Source organism: Corylus avellana, chromosome ca4 (genome assembly GCF_901000735.1).
Source record: "Corylus avellana chromosome ca4, CavTom2PMs-1.0".
NCBI classification, from domain to species: Eukaryota; Viridiplantae; Streptophyta; class Magnoliopsida; order Fagales; family Betulaceae; genus Corylus; species Corylus avellana.
Genome location: NC_081544.1, coordinates 18540286 through 18568129, shown reverse-complemented (window position 1 = coordinate 18568129; position 27844 = coordinate 18540286). Strand labels below are relative to the sequence as shown.

The 27844-nt window shown below is 37.2% G+C and overlaps 3 protein-coding genes across 3 annotated transcripts; all 3 read left to right on the top strand.

Moving 5' to 3' along the window:
• Nucleotides 1-67: 67 nt before the first annotated feature.
• Nucleotides 68-1569, top strand: LOC132177854 (serine carboxypeptidase-like 50). Its single transcript, XM_059590328.1, has one exon. It carries the CDS (start codon nucleotides 70-72, stop codon nucleotides 1480-1482), a length of 1413 nt encoding a protein of 470 aa, XP_059446311.1. The 5' UTR covers nucleotides 68-69; the 3' UTR covers nucleotides 1483-1569.
• Nucleotides 1570-14527: 12958 nt separating this feature from the next.
• On the top strand, nucleotides 14528-16032 carry LOC132178580 (serine carboxypeptidase-like 50). Its single transcript, XM_059591024.1, has one exon. It carries the CDS (start codon nucleotides 14536-14538, stop codon nucleotides 15940-15942), a length of 1407 nt encoding a protein of 468 aa, XP_059447007.1. The 5' UTR covers nucleotides 14528-14535; the 3' UTR covers nucleotides 15943-16032.
• A 9204-nt stretch (nucleotides 16033-25236) lies between these two features.
• LOC132178164 (uncharacterized) lies at nucleotides 25237-25860 on the top strand. The gene has a single exon (XM_059590618.1). It carries the CDS (start codon nucleotides 25237-25239, stop codon nucleotides 25858-25860), a length of 624 nt encoding a protein of 207 aa, XP_059446601.1.
• Nucleotides 25861-27844: the final 1984 nt, after the last annotated feature.

The window sequence follows — 27844 nt, the reverse complement described above, 5'->3', positions numbered from 1 at the left end:
AAAACAAGAATTTTAATCTTCTTTATATTTAGCATTACACCTCTACAAATATTCACAACTACTTCTCTGATGTCTCGGTTCCTCACCAGTCAGCTCTCCACAGTAATGGAGTCAACAGGCTCCTACTCCATCCTCCTCCTCTTCCTCTTCCTCTTCTCCTTCTTCCACCACATCCCAGCTCTATCATCGCCCACTTCGACCACTCCGTTTTCAAAGGAAGCTCTCCCCACCAAATCAGGCTACCTCCCCGTCAATCCCACCACCGGCTCCGCCATTTTCTACTCTTTCTACGAAGCCCAGAAACCCATTTCACCGCTCTCCCAAACCCCTCTTCTTATTTGGCTCCAGGGCGGCCCTGGCTGCTCCTCCATGATCGGTAACTTCTTCGAGCTCGGCCCCTGGCGTGTCAACTTCCAGAAGGCCAAATCCGACCCACTTGCTCTCGAACCCAATCCAGGCTCTTGGAACCGCATATTCGGCCTTCTTTTCCTCGATAACCCGATTGGAACCGGGTTCAGCATTGCCTCCACACCCGAAGAAATCCCAAGAGATCAACATTCTGTTGCCAAGCATCTTTTGGCCGCGATCACTTCCTTTATTGAATCGGACCGATCGCTTAAGTCCCGGCCGATATACATCACTGGTGAGAGCTATGCAGGCAAGTATGTTCCGGCAATTGGGTACTATATTATCAGGAAGAATGCCGATTTGCCGGCGTCCGAGCGGGTCAACTTAGCAGGCGTTGCTATTGGAAACGGGTTGACCGACCCGGTGACCCAGGTGGGTACTCATGCCGTGAATGCTCACTTTACTGGTTTGATCAATGAGAGGCAGAAGAGGGAGCTGGAGAAAGCGCAATGGAAGGCAATTGGGCTGACAAAATCAAGGAATTGGAGCGAGGCAACAAATGCTAGAACAGGGGTCCTGCGTTTGTTGCAGAACATGACAGGGTTGGCGACATTATACGACTTCACTCGGAAAGCTCCATACAAGACAGAAATGGTGACCGAGTTTTTACAAAGCGAGGAGGTGAAGAGGGCCTTGGGGGCGAACGAATCGGTGGCTTTTGAGGAGTGCAGCGACGTCGTTGGGGATGCGCTGCACGACGATGTGATGAAGAGTATGAAATATATGGTGGAGGCTCTGGTGAAGCAGAGCAGGGTGCTGTTGTATCAAGGGCATTTTGATTTGAGGGATGGGGTGGTTTCAACGGAGGCTTGGGTGAAGACGATGAAATGGGAGGGGATTGAGGAGTTTGTAATGGCGGAGAGGAAGGTTTGGAAGGTGAAAGGAGAGCTTGCTGGGTATGTGCAGAAATGGGGGAGTTTGAGTAATGTTGTGGTTTTAGGGGCAGGGCATCTTGTGCCTACTGACCAGGCATTGCATTCTCAGGCAATGATTGAAGAGTGGGTGTTGGAGAGGGGGTTGTTTGGGTATCAACAAGGGGAGGATTTGTACTCAGACTTGAGTCCTCCAATGTAACTTTTGTTACTCCTACTCCTCCTACTCTTCGTCTTGTGATTTGTAATATCATGGAATAAATTCTCTACTTTGTAAGAATTTTTATTATCTTTTTGTTATAAGTAATCGAAATATTATTAAAAAAAGGTAAGATGTTCTATGTACACAAGAGAAGTCACTTAATTAGTAAGAACAACAAAACAAGAAAATTATGATAACTAATCACCGAATGAGAACATAAACGATTGATGTTGAAAAATAAAGACTTAATTTCCTTCAAAGTTTTCGAAAAATTTTATCGTTTATTTCTCATCACATACACCACAAAAGGCATAAATACACAATTTTTCACACATCACTACAACAAGAGTCCACTAAAATAAGCATATAAATTGGCTACTCATTTACGTATTGAAACGCCCTAAGTTCTAGAGGTAGAGCGACTGGGAGCAATTGTAATATATTCTTAATAAAAATAAGAATTTTCCTATATATGATCACCACAAAAACATAACATCACCAACGTACTATAAACTCTCATTATGAAATCACAAACACATAATGTGCTAGTATTTAATAATCTCATAAGCAATAAAGTTACAGTATATGCTCCTCCCAAGCGGTCTACTTTATAGAATGGAGTCCCAGACACTTCTACTACTATTGCTCCTGCTAGTCCACAAAGCAATATGTCTAAGTGTCCCAACCATTGGGCCAAATGATCGGGTCTTTAACAACTAAGAGGCCCACCAGTACCCATGTCCTCAGTACTACGATATATAGGGCAATATGAAAAAGATGTATAGGGAGAAGGGGTGAGTTCAACAACTCAGTAAGTAGCCACAACACCAAGATGTTATAAACATGCTATACAAATTTTTATGTCATAATCTCAATCATGTACAGCAATAATTAATAAAATGATTACAATTAAAGCAATAATAGCTAGTTATAAAATGAATAAGCACTTCCTTTTACCTTTCTTTCAAAATAGTTGTTTTACCCTTTGACTCAACACCGCAATTTTACCATGAGCGGCGCACGTTGGCTTGTCCCGAAGGACCTATGTGCTCATCCTGTCGTCACGGGGGAAAGCTACTGGGTTGGAAACTTCCCTAGGTGAAGGTCACCCAGTCGATAGCACACACCTTCTCATAATCATCCTTTGGTGTGCTTGCCATGCTACCAATGTGATAGTAAGCACTTCTTTTTACCTTTCTTTCAAAATAGTTGTTTTACCATTTGACTCGACACCGCAATTTTACCATGAGCGGCGCACGTTGGCTTGTCCCAAAGGACCTATATGCTCATCCTGTCGTCACAGGGGAGAGCTACTGGGTTGGAAACTTCCCTAGGTGAAGGTCACCCAGTCGATAGCACACACCTTCTCATAATTGTCCTTCGATGTGCTTGCCATGCTACCAAGGTGGTACCGATCATGACTATAATCGTGCCCTAGAGTTAAACATTTATGAACATGAATGCACATGTAATGTTTCATATGATCTTGTAAGCTCTTCTATAATGGTATAATATACCATAAAACTTTGTGATCAGCTCCTCTCATTCATAATCACATTCAGGCATAACTCATAAAAATGAGGTAATTGTAATATGTAACATTTTTCAATAATGACATATGATCGAATAAAACATGGCATTAAAATATGAAAGGAAGTGCAATTGAAAGTCATGTAAATGGATTCTTTATAAAATTTTCAACAATTTTTCAAAGATTAATAATAAAATTTGTTTGGATTTTAGGTGTTGTGTCCCCTTACCTGGTATCGCATGCCCTTATTTTGATTCTGCATCCAAGTCTATAAGCTGTGAAACCCTGGTGTCAAATGGTATGAATAATGATTAGCGCATAGAGTACCCAAATAGAAACTTGTAAGTTATAGTTAATAAAAGGAAACCAATTGCCCCATAATAGTGGGAGACCTAAATTCATCAAACATTTCCATGCCCTCATGCCTCATGTTGCCTTTTGCATTTGATAAATGATTATTTTCTTTTTCATTAGTCTTTTTCTTGCCCAACTTTTACAAATTTACTATTAAATTTGTAAGACTCAAGTTGGATGGGAGGATTGAGGAGGCTGTAACGCCCCGATATTTGAACTAGCAAATATCGAAGTCGTGACGCTGCAACTTTAGAAAATACAATCTTACAGCGGAGTATGTATATTTTTTTCTTTTTCTATGACCTAGTAATAACTTACACAACACAGTTGAGCTGACTGAAATACCTCGAGGTGATATATTATTAAATAAAATAGAAACATGGTTTTCATTACAACATATGTACACACTAGGTGTACCAAATATATGCCACAGACGGCACCTAAATTAACATAGTAATATCTATTAAGTTTACACAAATCACCATACATAATAAAAGCAATTAACATAAATGAGACTTGCTCCATAGAGTAAGCATAAATCCTGTAGCAGATGGTCTATCAACCATCAAAACCAGTAAAATGACCATCGTCCTCACTTTCTATCCCTGCATCAAGATCTATGTAAAGATGACGTTATCATATTTACATAGGCAAACAAGTGAGTAATCTATTTTCCTAGATATAAAGACTAAAAAGACTAGTTTGAACAAATAAGATTAAAGACTAAAATATATAATAATGAATGAGTTGTAAATGCAGCGTAATGACAGATTAGTTTGTGTTTTATGATAATCTTTCTTCAGACCTCTTCTCATGAGCTCTCAGCCCGCTTACGTCCGTTATGTCCCTCACACTTTAGAGGTTTACCTGTTTGGTGCTGGCAACTACACCGTCCCAGCTTAGTTATATATTAGGCCTGTTGGACGGTTATATACCCCCATCCACTGAGATACCGACAGTTCCTCGCGGCAATCCACCCAGCTTGTTCTTAAGGTGGCTATCTTATCAGCCATTTTATTAGACACATTATGCAGCAGTTGTATTGCAAAATTATATCAATAAGACAAAATAAGAATTCCTATAACAATAAAACAAAGCTAGTACTCAGTAAGTATATCCATACTTACTCTCCTTAGTGTAGTATTTTGCTCCACTTCTGCATATAATACATACATACAAACAATACTTAGTTCATTCTCCAATAATATCATTGCTTAAAGACCCTCGTCTTTTATATTTATCTATTATCCGTCACTTCATCTTTACTTACTCATTTTATTATATTAATCTAAGATAGTTACTTATAACTAGCTTTATGCCTGAATTCATTTTTGGTGACGAGGCTAATGGCCAGTATCACTAAATACAAACAAGTATTATAAATAATATATATAAAACATGACTCTTATTTTGGAGATGAGACCAATGGTCCGTACCTACCAAAGTATGAATCAAAATTTAAATGACAATAAAAGAAATGACTGAATGTAAATACTGAATTCATATTCTGGGAATGACCGCTAAAAATATGAATTAAAATTTAAATGACATAAAAGAAATAACTGAATGTAAATAATACATATTTCGGGGATGAGATCAAATGGTCCTTACCGCCAGAAATATGAACAGAAATTTAAATGACATAAAAGAAATAACTGAATGTAAATAATGCATATTTCGGAGATGAGATCAAATGGTCCTTATCGCCAGAAATATGAACAGAAATTTAAATGACATAAAAGAAATGACTGAATGTAAATACTGTAAAGTAAATAATCTATAGATAATATTATAAGTCCTTAATTGATTTTGTCCACTAACTCTTTATTATTAATTCACTTGTATCCATTACTTTATTTTACATTATACGCTTATTGGGTCTTTAAACAATTAAATGAGGACAAGTAATAAAAGCAATAAATTATGATATTTATACAAGAAACACTTACCCAATAATCCTTTAGAAGTAAAACTCCACCAAATCTTCTCTAGGTAGCTAGTTTTAGAAAAACGCTTGAACACTACAAGAAAGATCTAGGCTATATGGTATTTGACTAGAACTAAGAAATAAAATGAAAGGAGGAGCAAACAATTTTACTTGTTCTAAGATTGTAAAAACTTAAGTGAAAGTGAATTTAGCTAAGGCTCTATTTATAAGAGAATGAATGGTTAGGATTTATTTTTACACATTTCATCTAAGGGTTGAGATGTATTTAACCAAAAGAATGAACCTAGTCCATATTTCATGCTCTATACCAATTATAATTTTCGTCCAAAATGAGGGCAGTGTATTCCGATCCATTTTTCAATGTCCAAACCTACTCCGATTGACATGAAATTTTGAGAGTAGATAGAGGACTCCGAGACAAACATTTTATATTTTCGGTTCGACTTCATCCGAGTTTGTTTGAGTCTATTTTTGGCCTATACAAAGTTTCCAATTCAACTTAGGCTTTAACTATTTGCATTCCCACTTGGCCACTTGTCTTATTAAATCATTATAATCATGATATATACTATAACCATAATTACTAGAAGACTTTAAGCTTTCAACAAAGGTGGCTAGCCTTGGTATCTTTCTTTAGCAGTTTTAATCTCATTTAGACAGTATGAAAATTAAGACACTGCTTTTTAGGCTAAAAAACTGAAAAGCTTCAAATTAATTTATGACTTCGCTAAACACCAATATAAATAATTTATTCACTAGATTGGGTTTGATTATGCCCATAAACATATTAGTGAAGCTAAATTTTTAGAATTGAAGTAATATACATAAGAGGTCAAAAATCAATGTAATATACCTTTAACACTAAATAGTTATTTAATATCATTAATCCACATATCATTGTTCTAATTTATCGATTATATTTTTAATCTACTTAATATTATTTAAATAAGAGTTTTAAAATCTAGGTCGTTACAGAGGCGACCAATGGGGATGACTAATATTGTAACACCCTAATCTCATATTAGAAAGATGAGAAGTAGCCCACATAGAGTTGGTAGAATTTTATTTACTTAATTAAATTTTATTTACCTCATAATGAACCTCAATAAAAATGATATACCCTTCAAATTTCGAGTGACAATAAACAATTTTTCTAATTTGAAAACTTCTGATACAAATATTTAAAGTGACATATAAATCTTTGTAAGCTTATAAATATATAACCTGTTAGAATACATACTGCAACCTGTAATACACCTCCATCAGTTACTCAAGCTACACTTGATTTGGAATGTGTTGTCCAAGGCTAAGTTGAGAATAAATCCTCACAGACTGTGTTCGTGCAATAAAAAGAAGATCATGCCAGTTGTTGTCAATAGTATCATATCTCAATAAGAAAGGAAAGATGTGAACAAGCCAATGAGGAAAGATCCATACATATTAAATCTGTCCAAGATTTGATACACTAACGTGCTGCTCAAGCTCATATAAAAAGGAAAGAGAATAATCAAGATAAAGAAGGAATTAGAGTCAATCCCATGTAATTAGCAATCAGTGTTTTGTTTTCTATTTTTGTTATACTGCTGTATACATGTATATATGTGTAAGACATCCTATGTGATTACTCATTCAATAATAAACTACCATTTTGGTGTCTCATTGTTTTATGGTATCAGAGCCTTATAGCCAACGCTGAATTTCGATCCTTCAATGGCCGCCTCTAGCAGCACTGCTTTCTCTTTTCCAAATCCCACTCCCACAGTTCAGATTAAGCTTGACAACCTTAACTATCCAACATGGTTGTCTCAATTCCGGCCAATCCTTCGTGGTCATGACTTTATGGGCATAGTTGACGGTTCAGAGCCTTGCCCTCCTCAATTCTTACCTCCTAATAGTGAAGGTAAAGAAGTACTTAATCTAGCATTTGTGGATTGGACAAAGAAGGATCAATGTCTTCTTAGTATGATCCTTGTAACTTTGTCTGAAAATGTTGTGTCTACTGTCTTTGGACTCAACACATCTTGAGAAGTTTGGGACTCTTTGGCAAACAGATTTGCGTCCCAATCCAAGTATCGCATCACTCAGTTGAAACGCCAACTTCAGACCATTCGCCAAGAAAATAAAACCTGTGCAGAATTTATTCAGACTGCCAAAGGGATTTCTGATCAATTGGCTATAGTTGGTAGTCCTCTTGCTGATGAGGATCTCATCTCATTTATCATTGGTGGTTTGAATCCTTCCTTCACTAATTTTATTACTTCATATGCAATGGCTACACATGACAAAACTTTGAAATTTGATGTCTTTCGTGATCTTTTACTCAATCATGAGACACTTTTGCAGCAGCAGCAAACTCATTCTACAGACCCAGCTAGTTTTGCCTTGTTTACTAACAAACCTACAGGTGACCGCAACTGGCAGCAGAGGAACAAAACCCCATCACAGCAGCCCATGAAATTTCTCTCACGGGGTTCTCAATCCAATTTCTCTCCTCGTCAACATGGCTATTCATTTGCTACAAGATCAAACAATTTTCACCCTCGGCAGTATGGGTACTCCCCTGCATCTGGCCACCCTGTCAGGCCACCATACAACAATAGAGGACAAAGTCCTTTGGCCTTTCGTCCAGGAGCATATGACAACCAGTTTACTCGCAGCAGTAGGCCTTCTTGTCAAATCTGTGGAAAAATCAGTCATCAAGCACTGGATTGTTTCCACCGCATGGATTATGCTTATCAAGGCAAGCATCCACCACCTCAGTTGGCTGCTATGGTGGCTCAAACTAATGCCGCCACTGAAGAACAACCTTGGTTTGCTGATAGTGGTGCCAATGCCCAGATCACCAATGACCTAGAGTACTTGAGCTTACAACAACCTTTCCAGAGTGATGATACAGTGGCTGTTGGTAATGGTTCTGGGCTCACAATAACAAATACTGGTCTTACAACCCTTCAATCTCCCTCTAATTTTGTTTTTCATCTTAATAAAGTTCTTCATTGTCCACAAGCCACTGCCAATCTGTTATCTATTCAACGTTTCTGTATGGACAATGATTATTATTTTATTCTAACTGCTCATCATTTTTATGTGAAGGACTACCGGACTCATGCGGTGCTGCTGGAGGGCAGAAGTGAGAATGGCCTCTACCCCCTTCGGCTTCACAAATCCTCTCTTAGAGATCATCACTCCTTCACTGCATTTCTTGGAATAAAGACATCCTCAATGGGATGGCATTTTCGATTAGGACATCCTTCCTTTGATATCGTTTCACGTGTTATTAAGAATTTTTCTTTACCCTTGTCTTTTCATAATATGAATAAAAGTGATGTTTGCATTTCATGTAAGTTGGGCAAAAGCAAAAGACAACCCTTCCATCCATCCAACCGTGTCTCAACTCATCCCCTTCAATTAATCCACACAGATGTGTGGACTTCACCCGTCTCCTCTGTGAGTGGTTACAAGTATTATGTGGTGTTTATTGATGATTTTTCGCGCTTCTCTTGGATTTATCCTTTATATGCCAAATCAGAAGTTTTTGATCAATTCGTCAAATTTAAACTCATGGTTGAAAACCAATTTTCTACCACCATTAAACAATTTCAGTCTGATGGTGGTGGAGAATATAACTCAGTTCGATTTCAATCATTCTTTAACCAATATGGGATCATTCACCGAAAATCATGTCCCCACACATCTCAACAAAATGGGCTTGCTGAGAGAAAATTGAGACATATTTTAGAAACCGGCCTAACTCTCCTTGCGCATGCTCATCTCTCTAACAAGTATTGGGTTGATGCTTTTATAACTGCTGTATATATAATCAACCAGCTACCCACTCCCACTCTAGACTTCAAATCCCATTTTTCTAAATTATATAAGAAAGCACCTGACTACCAACGGTTTCGGGTTTTTGGGTGTAAATGTTTTCCTCTCTTGCGTCCTCATGGTCTACACAAGCTTGAATATAGGTCAAAGCCATGCTTGTTTCTTGGTTATCATCATGCAGGGTATAAGTGTCTTGATCCCACCACCAACAAAGTTTACCTTTCTCGACATGTGGTGTTTGATGAGAGTAATTTTCCAGCCAAGGAACCTGATGCCATGCTGCTACCCTCCAAGCTCATTGCACAGAATGATATTCCTTTGCTCAACCCGGTAAGTTTCTCTTTGCCATCCTCATTTCAGTCATCACTTGCACCCACTGATACACCTCATTCAACTATCAACCCACCTCCTGCTTCTCCTCATGTACCTGCACCCTTGGATCCGCCCCTAACTCCTCATTCACCATCTACTTCCTTTTCCCCTCCCTCATCTCATATCCCAACAAGCCCACCTACCTCCCCTATACCCCTCACCCTTCCATTAGACCACACTGAATCTGTCTCCCCCATTTTCAATTCACACCCTCTTGATCACCTTGATACCTCCCTTGTTGTTTCTCCGTCCCTGCCTCCTCCTCAACAATCTGTACCTTTACCTCATCATCCAATGACTACCCGCTCCCAAACTGGCTCCCTTAAACCTAAACCCTTTACCAACTTCAAACTCTATCACTCTACTAAACACCCTTTCATTCCTTTCATACTATTCTTACCGAGAAGGAGCCCAGCAGCTTTACTAAAGCTGCTGCTGATTCACGCTGGCAGGAAGCTATGCTTCAAGAATATCAAGCCTTGGTTTCCAATGACACATGGACCTTGTGTCCAAGACCTTTGCATCATAATATCATTCGCAACAAGTGGGTCTACAAGATTAAACAAAAGCCTGATGGTTCTATTGAGCGGTTTAAGGCTCATTTGGTAGCCCGTGGCTTTGAACAACAATGTGGTATTGATTATAATGAAACGTTTAGTCCTGTGATCAAACCCTCTACTATTCGTATCATTCTCTGTTTGGCTGTTCAATTTAATTGGCCTATTCGACAATTGGACATCTCTAATGCATTTTTACATGGGTATCTTGGGGAAGAAGTGTACATGGAACAACCTCAAGGGTTTGTCGACAAGCTACATCCAGACTTTGTTTGTAAGCTACACAAATCTTTGTATGGTCTCAAGCAAGCTCCCCGGGCATGGTTTCATCGGTTATCTTCATTTTTGCTTGAACTTGGATTTATAGCTTCATTGGTTGATCCCTCGTTATTTATCTTTACTCATGGGAGCATTCGGTTGTTCATGCTTATCTATGTAGATGATATTATACTCACTGGTTCTCATGTTGCAGTAATTCAGTCACTCATCTCCAAGTTACAGCAGGAATTTCCACTTAAGGATCTTGGTCCACTTAGCTTCTTTCTTGGTATTCAGGCTACACGGACTGATGTCGGCCTTCATCTCTGCCAAGCAAAATACATCTCGGATCTCTTACATCGTGTTCAAATGACAGGAGCTAAGCCGTCCACTTCTCCTTGTTCCTCCAGCAGCAAACTGTCCCAATTTGATGGGTCTCCTCTTCCTGATCCATCCATTTATAGGCATGTTGTGGGATCACTTCAGTACTGCACCTTGACCCGGCCCGAACTTGCATTTGCAGTCAATCAACTCTGTCAGCATTTGCATTCTCCTACTACCACTCACTGGACGGCTGCCAAACGTGTTTTACGTTACTTGAAGAATTCTGTTGATCATGGACTATTCTACACCAAGGGCCCTCTTACTTTGTCTGCCTATTGTGATGCTGATTGGGCTGGCAGCCCTGATGATAGTAAATCCACCTCTGGCTCTGCCATCTTTCTTGGTAATTGTCTTGTCTCATGGAGTGCTAAGAAACAAGCTATTGTCTCTCGTTCAAGTATCGAAGCCGAATATCAGGCTTTAGCGCTTACAACTGCTGATTTGTTTTGGATTCGTATGTTGTTTAGAGATCTTGGTATTCCTCTTCCCTCCGTGCCTACCCTTTGGTGTGATAATGTTAGTGCTATTGCTCTGGCCTCAAATCCGGTCTTCCATGCCCGTACAAAACATATTGAAGTTGATTACCATTTTGTACGTGAGAAAGTTGTGAACCGTGATATCACAGTTAAGTTTATTTCCTCTGGAGATCAAATTGCTGATGTTTTTACAAAGGGACTTTCTTCTACTCAATTTTTGTTCTTCAAGTCCAAGCTCATGGTGGTTCCCCCCATTCGCTTGCGAGGGGCTGTTAGAATACATACTGCAACCTGTGATACACCTCCATCAGTTACTCAAGCTACACCTGATTTGGAATGTGTTGTCCAAGGCTAAGTTGAGAATAAATCCTCACAGACTGTGTTCGTGCAATAAAAAGAAGATCATGCCAGTTGTTGTCAATAGTATCATATCTCAATAAGAAAGGAAAGATGTGAACAAGCCAATGAGGAAAGATCCATACATATCAAATCTGTCCAAGATTTGATACACTAACGTGCTGCTCAAGCTCATATAAAAAGGAAAGAGAATAATCAAGATAAAGAAGGAATTAGAGTCAATCCCATGTAATTAGCAATCAGTGTTTTGTTTTCTATTTTTGTTATACTGCTGTATACATGTATATATGTGTAAGACATCCTATGTGATTACTCATTCAATAATAAACTACCATTTTGGTGTCTCATTGTTTTACTAACAATTTAATTAGCACAACATAAGCATTTAAATAAAACAAGTAAGAAGTTTTACATAAAAATTATGCTAAGGAATAACACTTTGAAAGAGTTAAGGACTTCTCCTTACCTGAAACTGCAGATATAAAGGCTGATTTGTACTGTTAACCAACTCATCCAATAACATTTAGCTATATCAGCCTTAGGCTAAACACATAGGTCATATCATATCTATTAGGCTAAACACATTGATCAAAAGCCCATGAATGAATTAATAAAATTTTATTTTGCATTATAATTGTCAAATATTTTATTTGTTAATTTAACTATAGACACTTATAAAAATTTAAAATATTCCACAAATCATGCAATTTTTCGTAATGCAAGTTGTTTCAGCTTATTTAAATTTTGAATTTATATCTAAATCTATAAAATAAAAAATGCAGGATTTCTTAGAATTCAAAATAAAAACATAAGATATATATATATAAATTCATACATACATATTTTAAATAGAGAGTACAACATCTGGTTTTGAAAATAAAAACATAAGATTAAAATGACAAACATCATGAAGTTTGTTGGGAACCGAGTAGACGCATTTAATAATGTTCTTATTTCAAATGCTCGTAAGAAATTATAAGGATGAGCTAGTTGATAAAATCATGTGCTGGGCCTGTATGGTTATTTGTCGATCTACAACATGATTTGTGAAGGAAATATATACAAGAATGAAAAAGCCGACTATATATGTATATGTTAAGGCATATAAATGGCCCTTTTTGAAAGCGGATTATGTACATGACCCATTTGAAAAAGGATGCGGGTAACATTTTTTGTCTTTGTTTTTATTTTTTAAAAAGAACTATTGTCATGAAAAAAATAGAAGATTTGCATAAACTTATATGGCATAAAGCCATGTGTTAAGTGGCCCATTTGGATTCTAAATAAATAAAATAAAATAAAAATATTTTGTTAGATTAATTAAGCCAAGCACCAATAATGGATTAAGTTCTTACAAATGTCATCACTATTAGGCATCAAAACAATTCAGTAATTTTTTGGGTGCAGTAAATATTAATAGGTATATTTGATCTAGTTTTTACAAAGGGTCGGATATAGTCAAGATAGACTTCTAGTTAGAACCTACGTGTTTAGCCTAAAGCTGATATAGCTAAATTTTATCGGTTCAAGTATTTAACGGTACAAAAGTATCAACCAGATAAGGGAAAATCCTTAACCCTTTCTAAGTGTTATTACATTGCATAATATAATTAAATAAAGTGATAGTTTGAATATATATATATAAATATATATATATATATATATACATGAATAACTGATTTAGCAATTTAAAAATTATTTAGACAAATAAACATTATATGAATATCTAACATTATTTCCAATAAAAAAAATATAAAATTATTTGTTCGAATTGCAATTTGAGTAATTACTTGCGCACCCCACTAAAAACAAAAAAGAGGTCCAAAGCCTAGTAATCTTCGCTGACAGTTTTCTCTGCCGTCGAGTCGTCTTTAAAAAAATAAATAAATAATGTAGTTTTAAAAATTATATCATTTAAAAATAAAAATAAAAAATAAAGAAATTAACATTTAACTTTATTCTTTAAGAAGAAGCACGTTTTTTTAAAAGTTCTTTTTTATTTAAAAAAAAATTAGGAGTAATTACTTTTTACCCCCTGAACTACAGCGTTTTTGTACTTTTCCCTCATGAACTACCAATTATGACACTTGACTCCATCAAACTACCGTCTTTTGACACTTTCCTTCCTTTTGTCAATCAAAAGGGTTAAATCTAACGGTCAATGGTCATGTGACTTGCATGTGCCATTTTAAATTTTTTACCTTCCATTTTTGCCATCACTTCATATCAATAAAATGACGCTTATGCAAATCCTAATCCAAAAATTTGAAGTGAGGGCAAAAATGGAAGGAAAAAAAATTTAAAATGGCACATGCAAGTCACATGACTCTTAAGCGTTAAATTTAACCCCTTTAACTGATCAAAGAGGAAAAAAGTGTCATAAGATAGTAGTTGGATGGGGACAAATATTATAGTTAATAGTTCATAAAAAAAATACCAAGACACGGTAATTTAAGGGAGCAAAAGATAATTACACCAAAAATTTAACTACAATCCCGGATTCCGGAACATCTCTTTTTAACTTTTTACATGCTTTAAGTTCGAAAAGTGATCTAAAAAAAAAAAAAAAGTTCGAAAAGTGAATCTATTAAACAAAAAAAGATTCCCAAAGCTGACAGTTTTGGTTTTTCTATATGGCTTTAGCACATGAACTCCCAAAGGATTAAAGTTTTATTTTATTTTTTTATTGTTTTTAAATGTCATGTGGAAATAATTTAAAATTAAATAATAATAATTCTATTCAAAAAAATTTTAGTGTTAATAATTTGTCTACATATTTTTTATATTTTTTAATAAATTTAATAAATTAATCATTAAATTTATAATGTCCACCATTTATTTATATAAAATCCTTATAAGTTTATAAATATAATAATTAATTTATAAGATGGGATAAAAAAAAAAATCATATTTAAAATTAAGACAACAAGAATTTTAATCTTCTTTATATATAGCATTACACCTCTACAAATATTCACAACCACTTGTCAGATGTCTCGGTTCCTCACCAGGCAGCTCTCCACAGTAATGGAGTCAACAGGCTCCTACTCCATCCTCCTCCTCTTCCTCTTCTCCTTCTTCCACCCCATCCCAGCTCTATCATCGCCCACTTCGACCACTCCCTATTCAAAGGAAGCTCTTCCCACCAAATCAGGCTACCTCCCCGTCAACCCCACCACCGGCTCCGCCATTTTCTACTCTTTCTACGAAGCCCAGAAACCCATTTCACCGCTCTCCCAAACCCCTCTTCTTATTTGGCTCCAGGGCGGCCCAGGCTGCTCCTCCATGATCGGTAACTTCCTCGAGCTCGGCCCCTGGCGTGTCAACTTCCACAAGGCCAAATCCGACCCACTTGCTCTCGAACCCAATCCAGGCTCTTGGAACCGCATATTCGGCCTTCTTTTCCTCGATAACCCGATTGGAACCGGATTCAGCATTGCCACCACACCCGAAGAAATCCCAAGAGATCAACATTCTGTTGCCAAGCATCTTTTCTCCGCGATCACTTCCTTTATTGAATCGGACCGATCGCTTAAGTCCCGGCCGATATACATCACTGGTGAAAGCTACGCAGGCAAGTATGTTCCGGCAATTGGGTACTATATTATCAGGAAGAATGCCGATTTGCCGGCGTCCGAGCGGGTCAACTTAGCAGGCGTTGCTATTGGAAACGGGTTGACCGACCCGGTGACCCAAGTGGGTACGCATGCCGTGAATGCTCACTTTTCTGGTTTGATCAATGAGAGGCAGAAGAGGGAGCTGGAGAAAGCGCAATGGAAGGCAATTGAGCTGACAAAATCAAGGAATTGGAGCGAGGCAACAAATGCTAGAACAGGGGTCCTTCGTTTGTTGCAGAACATGACAGGGTTGGCGACATTATACGACTTCACTCGGAAAGCTCCATACAAGACAGAAATGGTGACCGAACTTTTACAAAGCGAGGAGGTGATGAGGGCCTTGGGGGCGAACGAATCGGTGGCTTTTCAGGAGTGCAGCGACATCGTTGGGGATGCGCTGCACGACGATGTGATGAAGAGTATGAAATATATGGTGGAGGCGCTGGTGAAGCAGAGCAGGGTGCTGTTGTATCAAGGGCATTTTGATTTGAGGGATGGAGTGGTTTCAACGGAGGCTTGGGTGAAGACGATGAAATGGGAGGGGATTGAGGAGTTTGTAATGGCGGAGAGGAAGGTTTGGAAGGTGAAAGGAGAGCTTGCTGGGTATGTACAGAAATGGGGGAGTTTGAGTAATGTTGTGGTTTTAGGGGCAGGGCATCTTGTGCCTACTGACCAGGCATTGCATTCTCAGGCAATGATTGAAGAGTGGGTGTTGGAGAGGGGGTTGTTTGGGCATCAACAAGGGGAGGATTTGTACTCAGACTTGAGTCCTCCAATGTAACTTTTGTTCCTCCTACTCCTACTCTTCGTCTTGTGATTTGTAATATCATGGAATAAATTCTCTACTTTGTAAGAATTTTTATTATCTTTTTGTTATAAGTAATCGAAATATTATTAAAAAAAGGTAAGATGTTTTATGTATACAAGGAGTATACAAGAGAAGTCACGTAATTAGTAAGAACAACAAGACAAGAAAATTATGATAACTAATCACCGAATGAGAAGCATAAACAATTGATGTTGAAAAATAAAGACTTAATTTCCTTCAAAGTTTTCGAAAAATTTTATCATTTATTTCTCATCACATACACCACAAAAGGCATAAATACACAATTTTCCACACATCACTACAACAATAGTCCACTAAAATAAGCATATAAATTGGCTACTCGTCTACGTATTGAAACGCCCGAAGTTCTAGAGGTAAAGCGACTGGGAGCAATTGTAATATATTCTTAATAAAAATAAGAATTCTCCTATATATGATCACCACAAAAACATAACATCACCAACGTAGTATAAACTCACATTATGAAATCACAAACACATAATGTGCTAGTATTTAATAATCTCATAAGCAATAAAGTTACAGTATATGCTCCTCCCAAGCGATCTACTTTATAGAATGGAGTCCCAAACACTTCTACTGCTATTGCTCCTGCTAGTCCACAAAGCAATAAGTCTAAGTGTCCCAGCCGTTGGGCCAGATGATCGGGTCTTTAACAACTAAAAGGCCCACCGGTACCCCTGTCCTCAGTACTACGATATATAGGGCAATATGAAAAAGATGTATAGGGAGCAGGGGTGAGTTCAACAACTCAGTAAGTAGCCACAACACCAAGATGTTATAAACATGCTATACAAATTTTTATGTCATAATCTCAATCATGTACAGCAATAATTAAGAAAATGATTACAATTAAAGCAATAATAGCTAGTTATAAAATGAGTAAGCACTTCCTTTTACCTTTCTTTCAAAATAGTTGTTTTACCCTTTGACTCGACACCGCAATTTTACCATGAGCGGCGCACGTTGGCTTGTCCCGAAGGATCTATATGCTCATCCTGTCGCCACAGGGGAGAGCTACTAGGTTGAAAACTTCCCTAGGTGAAGGCCACCCGGTCGATAGCACACACCTTCTCATAATCGTCCTTCGGTGTGCTTGCCATGCTACCAATGTGGTAGTAAGCACTTCCTTTTACCTTTCTTTCAAAATAGCTGTTTCACCCTTTGACTCGACACTGCAATTTTACCATGAGTGGCGCACGTTGGCTTGTCCCAAAGGACCTATATGCTCATCCTGTCGTCACAGGGGAGAGCTACTGGGTTGGAAACTTCCCTAGATGAAAGTCACCCAGTCGATAGCACACACCTTCTCATAATTGTCCTTCGGTGTGCTTGCCATGCTACCAAGGTGGTACCGATCATGACTATAATCGTGCCCCAGAGTTAAACATTTATGAACATGAATGTACATGTAATATTTCATATGATCTTGTAAGCTCTTCTATAATGGTATAATATACCATAAAACTTTGTGATCAGCTCCTCTCATTCATAATCACATTCAGGCATAACTCATAAAAATGAGGTAATTGTAATATGTAACATTTTTAAATAATGACATATGATCGAATAAAACTTGGCATTAAAATATGAAAGGAAGTACAATTGAAAGTCATGTAAGTGGATTCTTTATAAAATTTTCAACAATTTTCCAAAGATTAATAATAAAATTTGTTTGAATTTTTGGTGTTGTGTCCCCTGACCTGGTATCGCATGCCCTTATTTTGATTCTGCATCCAAGTCTATGAGCTGTGAAACCCTGGTGTCAAATGGTATGAATAATGATTAGATATAGAGTACCCACACAGAAACGTGTAAGCTATAGTTAATAAAAGGAAACCAATTGCCCCATAATAGTGGGAGACCTAAATTCATCAAACATTTCCTTGCCCTCATGCCTCATGTCGCCTTTTGCATTTGATAAATGATTATTTTCTTTTTCATTAGTCTTTTTCCTGCCCAACTTTTACAAATTTACTATGAAATTTGTAAGACTCAAGTTGGATGGGAGGATTGGGGAGGGGACCAATGGGGATGACTAATATTGTAACATCTCAGTTTCATATTAAAAAGATGAGAAGTATCCCACATACAGTTGGTAGAATTTTATTTACTTAATTAAATTTTATTTACCTCATAATGAACCTCAATAAAAACGATATACCCTTCAAATTTCGAGTGACAATAAACAATTTTTCTAATTTGAAAACTTCTGATACAAATATTTAAAGTGACATATAAATCTTTGTAAGCTTATAAATTAATATATAACCTAACAATTTAATTAGCACAACATAAACATTTAAATAAAACAAGTAAGAAGTTTTACATAAAAATTATGCTAAGGAATAACACTTTGAAAGAGTTAAGGACTTCTCCTTACCTGAAACTGCAGATATAAAGGCTGATTTGTATTGTTAACCAACTCATCCAATAACATTTAGCTATATCAGCCTTAGGCTAAACACATAGGTCATATCATATCTATTAGGCTAAACACATTGATCAAAAGCCCATGAATGAATTAATAAAATTTTATTTTGCATTATAATTGTCAAATATTTTATTTGTTAATTTAACTATAGACACTTATAAAAATTTAAAATATTCCACAAATCATGCAATTTTTCGTAATGCAAGTTGTTTCAGCTTATTTAAATTTTGAATTTATATCTAAATCTATAAAATAAAAAATGCAGGATTTCTTAGAATTCAAAATAAAAACATAAGATATATATATATAAATTCATACATACATATTTTAAATAGAGAGTACAACATCTGGTTTTGAAAATAAAAACATAAGATTAAAATGACAAACATCATGAAGTTTGTTGGGAACCGAGTAGACGCATTTAATAATGTTCTTATTTCAAATGCTCGTAAGAAATTATAAGGATGAGCTAGTTGATAAAATCATGTGCTGGGCCTGTATGGTTATTAGTCGATCTACAACATGATTTGTGAAGGAAATATATACAAGAATGAAAAGCCGACTATATATGTATATGTTAAGGCATATAAATGGCCCTTTTTGAAAAGCGGATTATGTACATGACCCATTTGAAAAAGGATGCGGGTAACATTTTTTGTTTTTATTTTTATTTTTTAAAAAGAACTATTGTCATGAAAAAAATAGAAGATTTGCATAAACTTATATGGCATAAAGCCATGTGTTAAGTGGCCCATTTGGATTCTAAATAAATAAAATAAAATAAAAATATTTTGTTAGATTAATTAAGCCAAGCACTAATAATGGATTAAGTTCTTACAAATGTCATCACTATTAGGCATCAAAACAATTCAGTAATTTTTTGGGTCCAGTAAATATTAATAGGTATATTTGATCTAGTTTTTACTAAGGGTCGGGTATAGTCAAGATAGACTTCTAGTTAGAACCTACGTGTTTAGCCTAAGGCTGATATAGCTAAATTTTATCGGTTCAGGTATTTAACGGTACGAAAGTATCAACCAGGTAAGGGAAAATCCTTAACCCTGTCTAAGTGTTATTACATTGCATAATATTGATGAAAAATCTCTTACTTGTTTTATTTAAATGCTTATGTTATGTTCTTTATATGCTTACAAGAATTTATGTGTTACATGAAATATTTGTATAAGAAGTTTTTAAGTTAGAAAATTTATTTGTTGTCCCTCAAAGTTTTAAGGCTACAACACTTTCACTAATGTTCATTATGAAAGATGTTCCAATTCAATTTTGAAAAGTAAGAGAAGTAAAAACCCTGCAACATATTGCCCAAAGTTGAGTTAAGAGAAAAGAAGTAAAGGAAAAGATAAGAGTTTTATAAGATGGGAAAGACTGTGGGGGAGATAATTTTGGCCCAAGAATTTAGAGAAACGTAGCATGGTACATGCACTAGAGATGGAAGTGCAACCCAGTGAAGGACATTTGAGAAGGTGGGATCCATCATTTTTGCCAAGGTGAGTGCACCATACGTTAATCCACTGTCCCAAAAGGCACGTATGTGGCCACAAGCGCTGCCATGGTAACAAATGTTGTGCATTCCTAGTACGCATGGGTAACAAGGTACATGAGCTCTACTATGAGAACAACTGTATTAAGTAATGATTATTGTTCGTTTGATAAGCATTACTTGTTCTATTGAAAATAAAGTATTTTTCTTGGAGATTCATAGAAAAAGTCAATGTTAAAGAAAATGAATTTTAACTCAACCATTTTATGGTTGAGGATTTTCTTACAGAGCATTTCTTTCACTCACCCTTATTATGTTTTGTTTTCAGATATAAGCAAGACAAAATAGATGGCTGAAATAGGGACTTAGGAGGACAATAAATTCATTTCATGTAACATTTTTTCTATTTTTATTTTATTTTATTTTTATAAGTACACTAGGATGGAGTATTCATTATTGGATTTTAAACTATGTTATTAGCCACTATTTTGTTTAGACCAAACGTAGCCGCATTTAAAATTTTAATATTAATTTCTTGTTATGTTTTTATTTTTAAAAAATTCAGCATTTAGATAATTGCTCTAGTAGGCCTTATGATACTTTGCGTCTATGAGAGATTAGGTTAGCAAACCTAACCTTCACAGATATTTTGCTCTGATACCAACTGTAACACCTCCAACCTGTGAAGGTTAGGTTTGCTAACCTGAACTCTTAGAGACGCAAAGTATCATAAGGCCTATTAGAGCAATTATCTAAATGCTGAATTTTTAAAAATATAAAAACATAACAAGAAATTAATATTAAAATTTTAAGTGCGGATACATTCGGCCTAAACAAAATAGTGGCTAATAACATAGTTTAAAATCCAATAATGAATACTCCGTTCTAGTGCACTTATTAAAAAAATATATATATGTGTCCAAGAAACGAGTCTATGGTCCTCCTAAGTCTACATTTCGGCATTCTATTCCGTCTTGCTGATACCCTGAAAACAAAACATAATAAGGGCAAGCGAAAGAAATGCTCAGTAAGAAGATCTTCAACCATAAAATGGTTGAGTTAAATTCATTTTCTTTAACACTGAGTTTTTCTATGAAATCTCCAAGAAAAATACTTTCTTGGAGATAGAACAACATATAATACTTATCAAACGAATAATAATAATTACTTAATATAGTTGTTCTCATAGTAGGGCCCACGTACACTGTTACCCATGCGTACTAGGGTTGCGCGACCTTTGTGACCATGGCAGTGCCTGTGGCCGTAGACTTGACTTCTAGGCTAGGCGATTAACTCAAGGTGCACTCAGCTTGGCAGAAATGATGGATCTCACCTTCTCAAATGTCCTTCAATGGGTTGCGCTTCCATCACTAGGTCTGGTACCTTGCTGTGTTTCTCTGAATTCTTGGGCCAAAATTATCCTCCACAGTCTTGCCTCATCTTATAAAACTTTTCTCTTTTCCTATACTCTTTTTCTCTTAACTTAACTTTGGGCAACATATTGGAGGGTTTTACTTCTCTTACTTTGCAAAACTGAATTGGAACATCTTTCATAATAAACATTAATGAAAGCATTGCACCCTTAAAAATTGAGTGACAATAAATAAATTTTCTAACTTAAAAACTTCGTATACAAATATTTATTGTAACACATAAATTCTTGTAAGCTAGCATAAGCATTTAATTAACATAACATAGGCATTTAAATAAAACAAGTAAGAGATTTTTTTTTATCAAAATTATGCAATGGAATAACACTTAGAGAGGGTTAATGATTTCCCATTGCCTGATATTGTATCTAAAAAGTTTGATTCGTATTGTTAAACACATGAACCAATAAAATTCAACTATATCAGCCTTAGGCTAAACACATAGGTTTTAACTAGAAGTCTATCTTGACTATACCCAACTCTTAGAAAAAATTGGATCAAATATATCCATTAATATTTACTGGACCCAAAAAATTACATAATTGTTTTGGTGCCTAATACTGATGACATTTGTAAGAACTTAATCCATTATTAGCTTAATTAGTTACAACACCTATTCTTACTCTCCCATCACGAACCGGCAGCTTTGTGATCTACAGCGATGCCTCGCATAAAGGTTTGGGTTGCGCTTTGATGCAACATGGGAAAGTAATCTCTTATACCTTGAGAAAACTGAGAACTCATAAACGCAATTATCTTACTCATGACCTCGAGCTTGCCGCTGTTGTCTTTGCCTTGAAGATTTAGCGACACTATCTTTATGAAGATCATTGTGAAATTTACACAGATCATAAGAGTCTAAAATATTCCTTCACCCATAAGGAACTTATCAAGGACTACTACTGTTCAATCAACTATCATCTAGGAAAAGTAAATATTGTGGCCGATGCCCTTAGTAGGAAGATGTTAGTCGGAGGGATGGCATCTACTTTCACCACACAGAAGGAATTACTTTTGGATATGGAGTGAGTGGGCATAGAAATGTCAATAAAGGAAGTTCAATCCTACCTTGGCAATTTAACCTTGGAACCAACCTTGCTTTAGCAAATTAGAGTTGCCTAGCTATCAGACACTGAACTAATCAGTATCGGGGAAGAAGTTAGTAAGGGTGAGTGACCAGATTTTAATATTGCTGAGGGATGGAACGTTGAGGTATCGAAGTTGCTTGTGTGTACCTAATAATTCTGACTTGAAGAAGATAATCTTGTCAGAGTCTCATTAATCATTGTATACGATACATCGAGTAGCACTAAGATGTACCGAGATTTACAGGAGCATTATTGGTGGAACATGATGAAGAAAGAAGTAGCACAATTCGTACAACAATGCCTATAAACGAGTTAAAGTGGAACACCAAAAGCCAATAGGAACGCTTAAGCCATTTTCCTAAATGGAAGTGGGAGCACATAACAATGGATTTCGTCACAAGTTTGCCTAAGACTAGAAGTGGGCTAGATGCAATTTGGGTAGTAGTGGATCATTGAACAATGCCAGGCACATTTCTTGCCCATTAAGACAACTTATGATGTGGGGAGCTTGGCAAAAGAGTACGTGGATGAAATTGTAGGGTTGCATGGTGTACCAGTAACGATCATCTCGGATTGTGACCTGTGTTTCACCTCCAGGTTTTGGCAGAGTTTACAAACTGCTTTTGGTACAAAGTTGAGTTTTTGTATGAAATCCTATCCTTAGATTGATAGACAATAAAAGAGAACGATCCAAACATTAGAAGATATGTTGAGAGCATGTGTTTTAGACTTCAAGGGTAGTTGGACTCAGTATATCACCCTAATAGAATTTGCCTACAACAATAGCTATCAAACAAGCATTGGAATGGCACCCCACATAGCATTGTATGGAATGAAGTGCCTATCACCTTTTCATTGGGATGAGGTTGGAGAACAACAATTGACCGAGCTGAAAATAATCCAAGATACTACAAAGAAGATTGCATTGATTCGACAAGTACTAACCGAAACTCAAAACCGATAGAAAAGCTATGCGAATAATAGCCATAGAGACTTGGAATTTGCTGTGGGGAGTGACCTGTTTTAGAAAGAGGGGTAAATTAAAACCCTCAATATATTGGTCCTTACGAAATTTTGGAGCGAGTTGGTTCGTTAGCTTATCGACTAGCATTGCCTCCACATCTATCCAGAGTTCACAATGTCTTTCATGTGTCGCTACTACGAAGGTATGTTGCTGACCCATCCCATGTGTTAGTGGTTGAACTGCTTACTTTCTCACTTCTCTCACTCATCAAAACACACGCATACTCTCACTCAACTCCATAACACATTTTTATTTTTCTCTCAACCATCTCTCAAAAGAAAATCGCAAAGAAACTTCCCTCTCAAATTTCTTGATCCAAGTAAGTATTCTAGGAACTCTTATTTTCTTTTGTTTTCTTTTTTTCTTTAGATCCCTCAACTGATTTAATTATGAACATTTTTTTTTTTTTTTTTTTATCATAGAAAAGTTAAATTTATTGAATTGTACAAAAATACTTCTTATTGGCCGAAACATTTAGTGTGGAGGCATATATATTGTTGGATCATGGATCAGCTACATTGGGCCCGGTAAAATGATCCATTGGCCCATCACTAAAGTTCGGTTATTTTTACTGTTCATCAAACTTATGCTCCGTAATTTATACTTAACTGAACTCGGTATAAACAACGCTCGGTCCCAAGACTCGGTATGCCGAGTCTTACGTGGACTACCGAGTGTTACTCTCGGTAGTGGATATATCTGCATGATATTTTTTCATCCTTCTTTGAATATATATATTGTTTGACACGTGGATCCTCAGTAAAGTCCATAGTGTCAAGTAAACAGGTACAACCCGATGTCTATAAAAGGGGGGTCCCCTCTCAGATTTTGGTAACTTCTATTCCTTTCCAAAATTAAATATCCTTTATTCTCCCAATCTTATCTACCATCTTCGAAGTTATATTTCTCTTAAACACTGTGACTAACTTAGGCATTAGAGCTATCCCCTGCCGGACAACGCCGGCAGCTTTGATCCTTTTTCTTTGTTATTTCATAGTCAGGAGATTTCACAAATATCAGGCCATTCACAAGGCCCATTCCACATCAGCATTCGGAAAACTGTCCAAACAGTTTGGCGCCGTCTGTGGGAAATCAAAATTTTATCGGTTCTTACTAATTTCAAAAATTCCGACATGGTGAACACACCCCCACACCCTGATGCACCTCCACACCCCATCCTAAATGTTCAATCTGATATTCCTGGAACATCACACGAGCCAAATCCTCAAACAACTTTACTGGAAGGTTTTATGAAGCGAATAGCTGAATCTATTGAAGCCATGAAGAAGCAAAATGAAGAAATCATCTCTAGGTTACCTCCTATAGAAGATCCAGTACGAGAAGAAAGGCGAGAAGAAGCGTTCAGGGAGCCATCACCGTTAACCTGATACCAGTCAACTCGACAAGATGCCGAGAGTTCGATACAAGGAAGCCATCGTACTGTTCGAACCAAAGAAGGCTCTCACTGAGGGAGATCCGGTAATGATGTATGTCATAGTAACAAATCACATCATAGCGAATCTAGTCATGTAAAATCTCATCATAGCCAATCTCGGCGGAGCCATTCTCATCATGATCAGTCATACCATGTAAACCTTGCAGAGATTGTTGTAAATAAAGATGTCCAAGATCTTAAAGAAAAGTATGAGAAGATGGTTCTGTTAATCGAAAATGGCGAAGGTTGATCTGCAACCGAGGATCTTATGCAGCATACCAATCTACCTTTTACTGATCGAGTAAAAAATTTCAAGATGCCTGACAAATTTAAGATGCCTCGAGTTGATAAATATGATGGAAGTGGAGATCCTTCCGATCATATGGAGAGTTTCCGAGCTCATATCATTCTTCACGATACTCCAGACGAAATAGCTTGCCGAGCTTTCCCTTTAACTCTGAAAGGGGTTGCTAAGGAGTGGTTCGGAGGCTTGAGCCCCAAATCTGTTGATAATTTTGATTCTCTCGGACAACAATTCCTGGGTCCATTCCTTGCTGTTTGGAAAAGAAAGAAAAATCCAGCATATTTATTGTCTCTCGTGCAAGGAAAAACCGAATCTTTAAAAGATTTTATGTTATGGTTTAATCGGGAGAAGTTGACGGTGGAAAGTCTGAATGAACAGACTGTTCTTTTAGCTTTAATGCATGGCATAAAGGCTGATGGGCCATTGATGGCCGAATTAGCTCGGAAACCGACTTTGGGAACTCTTCGGCAATTCACCCACAAAGCTGAAGAATTCATTAATCAAGAAGAAACCGTGTCAGCTCTGATAAAGTCCAAAGCTGAAGGGAGTAAGCCTGTTCCTGATTCAATTAGAGCAACACCAAGGGCCTTTGTCGAACAGAAGAAAAAAGATCATCGAAATTTAAGAACTCCATAAAAGAAGATTGAGCTACCACCTAGGCAGAACCAACATCAACAATATGTGGGGTGAACACCTTTAAATACAACTGTTTACAAGGTGTTCATGGAGGTCAAGAAAGACCCGAGCTTCAGATGGCCAGGAAAGATGAAAGCCCTGCCCTAAAACCGCAGCACCTAGAAGTTCTGCGAATACCATAATGATCATGGGCCCTATACCGAGAATTGCATTAGTCTTTGGTTCGAGATTGAAAAATTCCAAAGAAATGGGAAGTTATTGAATTTTTTTACTGAGGAGAAGGGCAAAGAAAAAGATTTTCAGGACAGTCAGGGTCAACAGGCGAGGCAAAACAATGATCGCTTGCGCAACCAAAGGCAAAGACGTGATGAACCGAGGATGTCTCAGAACAATCAACAAAGTCCTCAGAACCAAAGCATTGTTGGTGAGATTCAGACAATCTCGGGAGGTTTGGCTAGCGGAGGAGAATCTAGCTCGGCAAGGAAAGCCTATGTTAAGCAAGCAAGAATGGAAGAAATCTTTTTGCTTGAGAAACCCTCCAAAGTGCAGAAACAGGAACCGAGTGTTCTAACATTTTCCGAGGAGGATGCGAAAGACATTTCAATGCCACACGATGACACGTTGGTGATAACTTTAACAGTGGCTAATCATGTTGTTCACCGAGTTCTGGTGGACAATGGAAGTTTGGCTAATATTCTGTATTGGACAGTTGTTCAGCAATTGGGCATTGGCCCAGAGAAGTTGAAGCCCTTCCTATCACCATTGATAGGGTTTGCAGGGGAATGTGTTCAACCCATCGGAATGATTTCTCTTCCGGTGATAGTAGGAACCGCCCCTAAATAGTCCACTATTATGGTGAAATTTCTGGTAATTGACCGACCGTCGGTGTACAATGTCATCGTCGGTCATCCAACTTTGAATCAACTGAAAAGCTGCAACCTCTACCTATCATCTGAAGATGAAATTTCTGATGGTCGAGGGGGTTGGCGAGGTTAAAGGTGATCAGGTTGTCACCAGAAGGTGTTATAACACATCTTTGAAAAAATGCCCAGAGTCGGCACTGTTGACGATCGGCCATTTGGGTAATGAGAAGAAGATTCAGTTGAAGAAAGAACCAGCTGAGCCATTGGTTGATATACCAATAGCTGAAGGAAAGGTTGTGAAGATCGGCTCTCAACTAACTCCAAAAATTAGAGAAGTTCTCATTCATTTCCTTCAGGAAAATCTAGAAGTCTTTGCATGGTCTCCTGAGGACATGTCGGGGATTGATCCTAAAGGCATTGTTCATCATTTGAATATCAATCCAGACGTGAAACCGGTGAAACAAAAATGAAGAAATTACTCCTGAGAGAAACATGGCAATTGCCGAGGAAGTAGACAAATTGCTCAAAGCTTAGTTTATCGAAGAAGTACACTATCCCGATTGGTTAGCCAATGTAGTGATGGTTAAGAAGTCTTCTGGGAAATGGAAGATGTGTGTGGACTTCACCGATCTTAACAAGGCCTGCCTGAAGGATAGTTTTCCACTGCCTCATATTAGTTCATTGGTTGACTCAACAGCCGGGTATGAGTTGCTGAGTTTCATGGATGCGTTTTCTGGTTACAATCAAATCTTCATGCACCCATCTGATTAGGATAAAACAGCAGTCATCACGGACTGAGGCTTATATTGCTACAAAGTTATGCCTTTCGGTTTAAAAAATGCCGGTGCTACCTACCAACGATTGGTAAACAAGATGTTTTAGGAACAAATCGGGAGAAATATGGAGGTTTATGTCGATGATATGCTGGTCAAGAGCAAGCTGTAGGCAAGTCATGTGGCAGATTTACAAGAGGCGTTCATGAGATTGAAACGATTCAAAATGAAGCAGAATCCTACGAAGTGTGCGTTTAGAGTTTCATCTGGGAAGTTCCTCGGTTATATGGTTTCAAGCCGAGGGATTGAAGCCAATCCAGAGAAGATTCAAGCAGTGTTAGACATGCA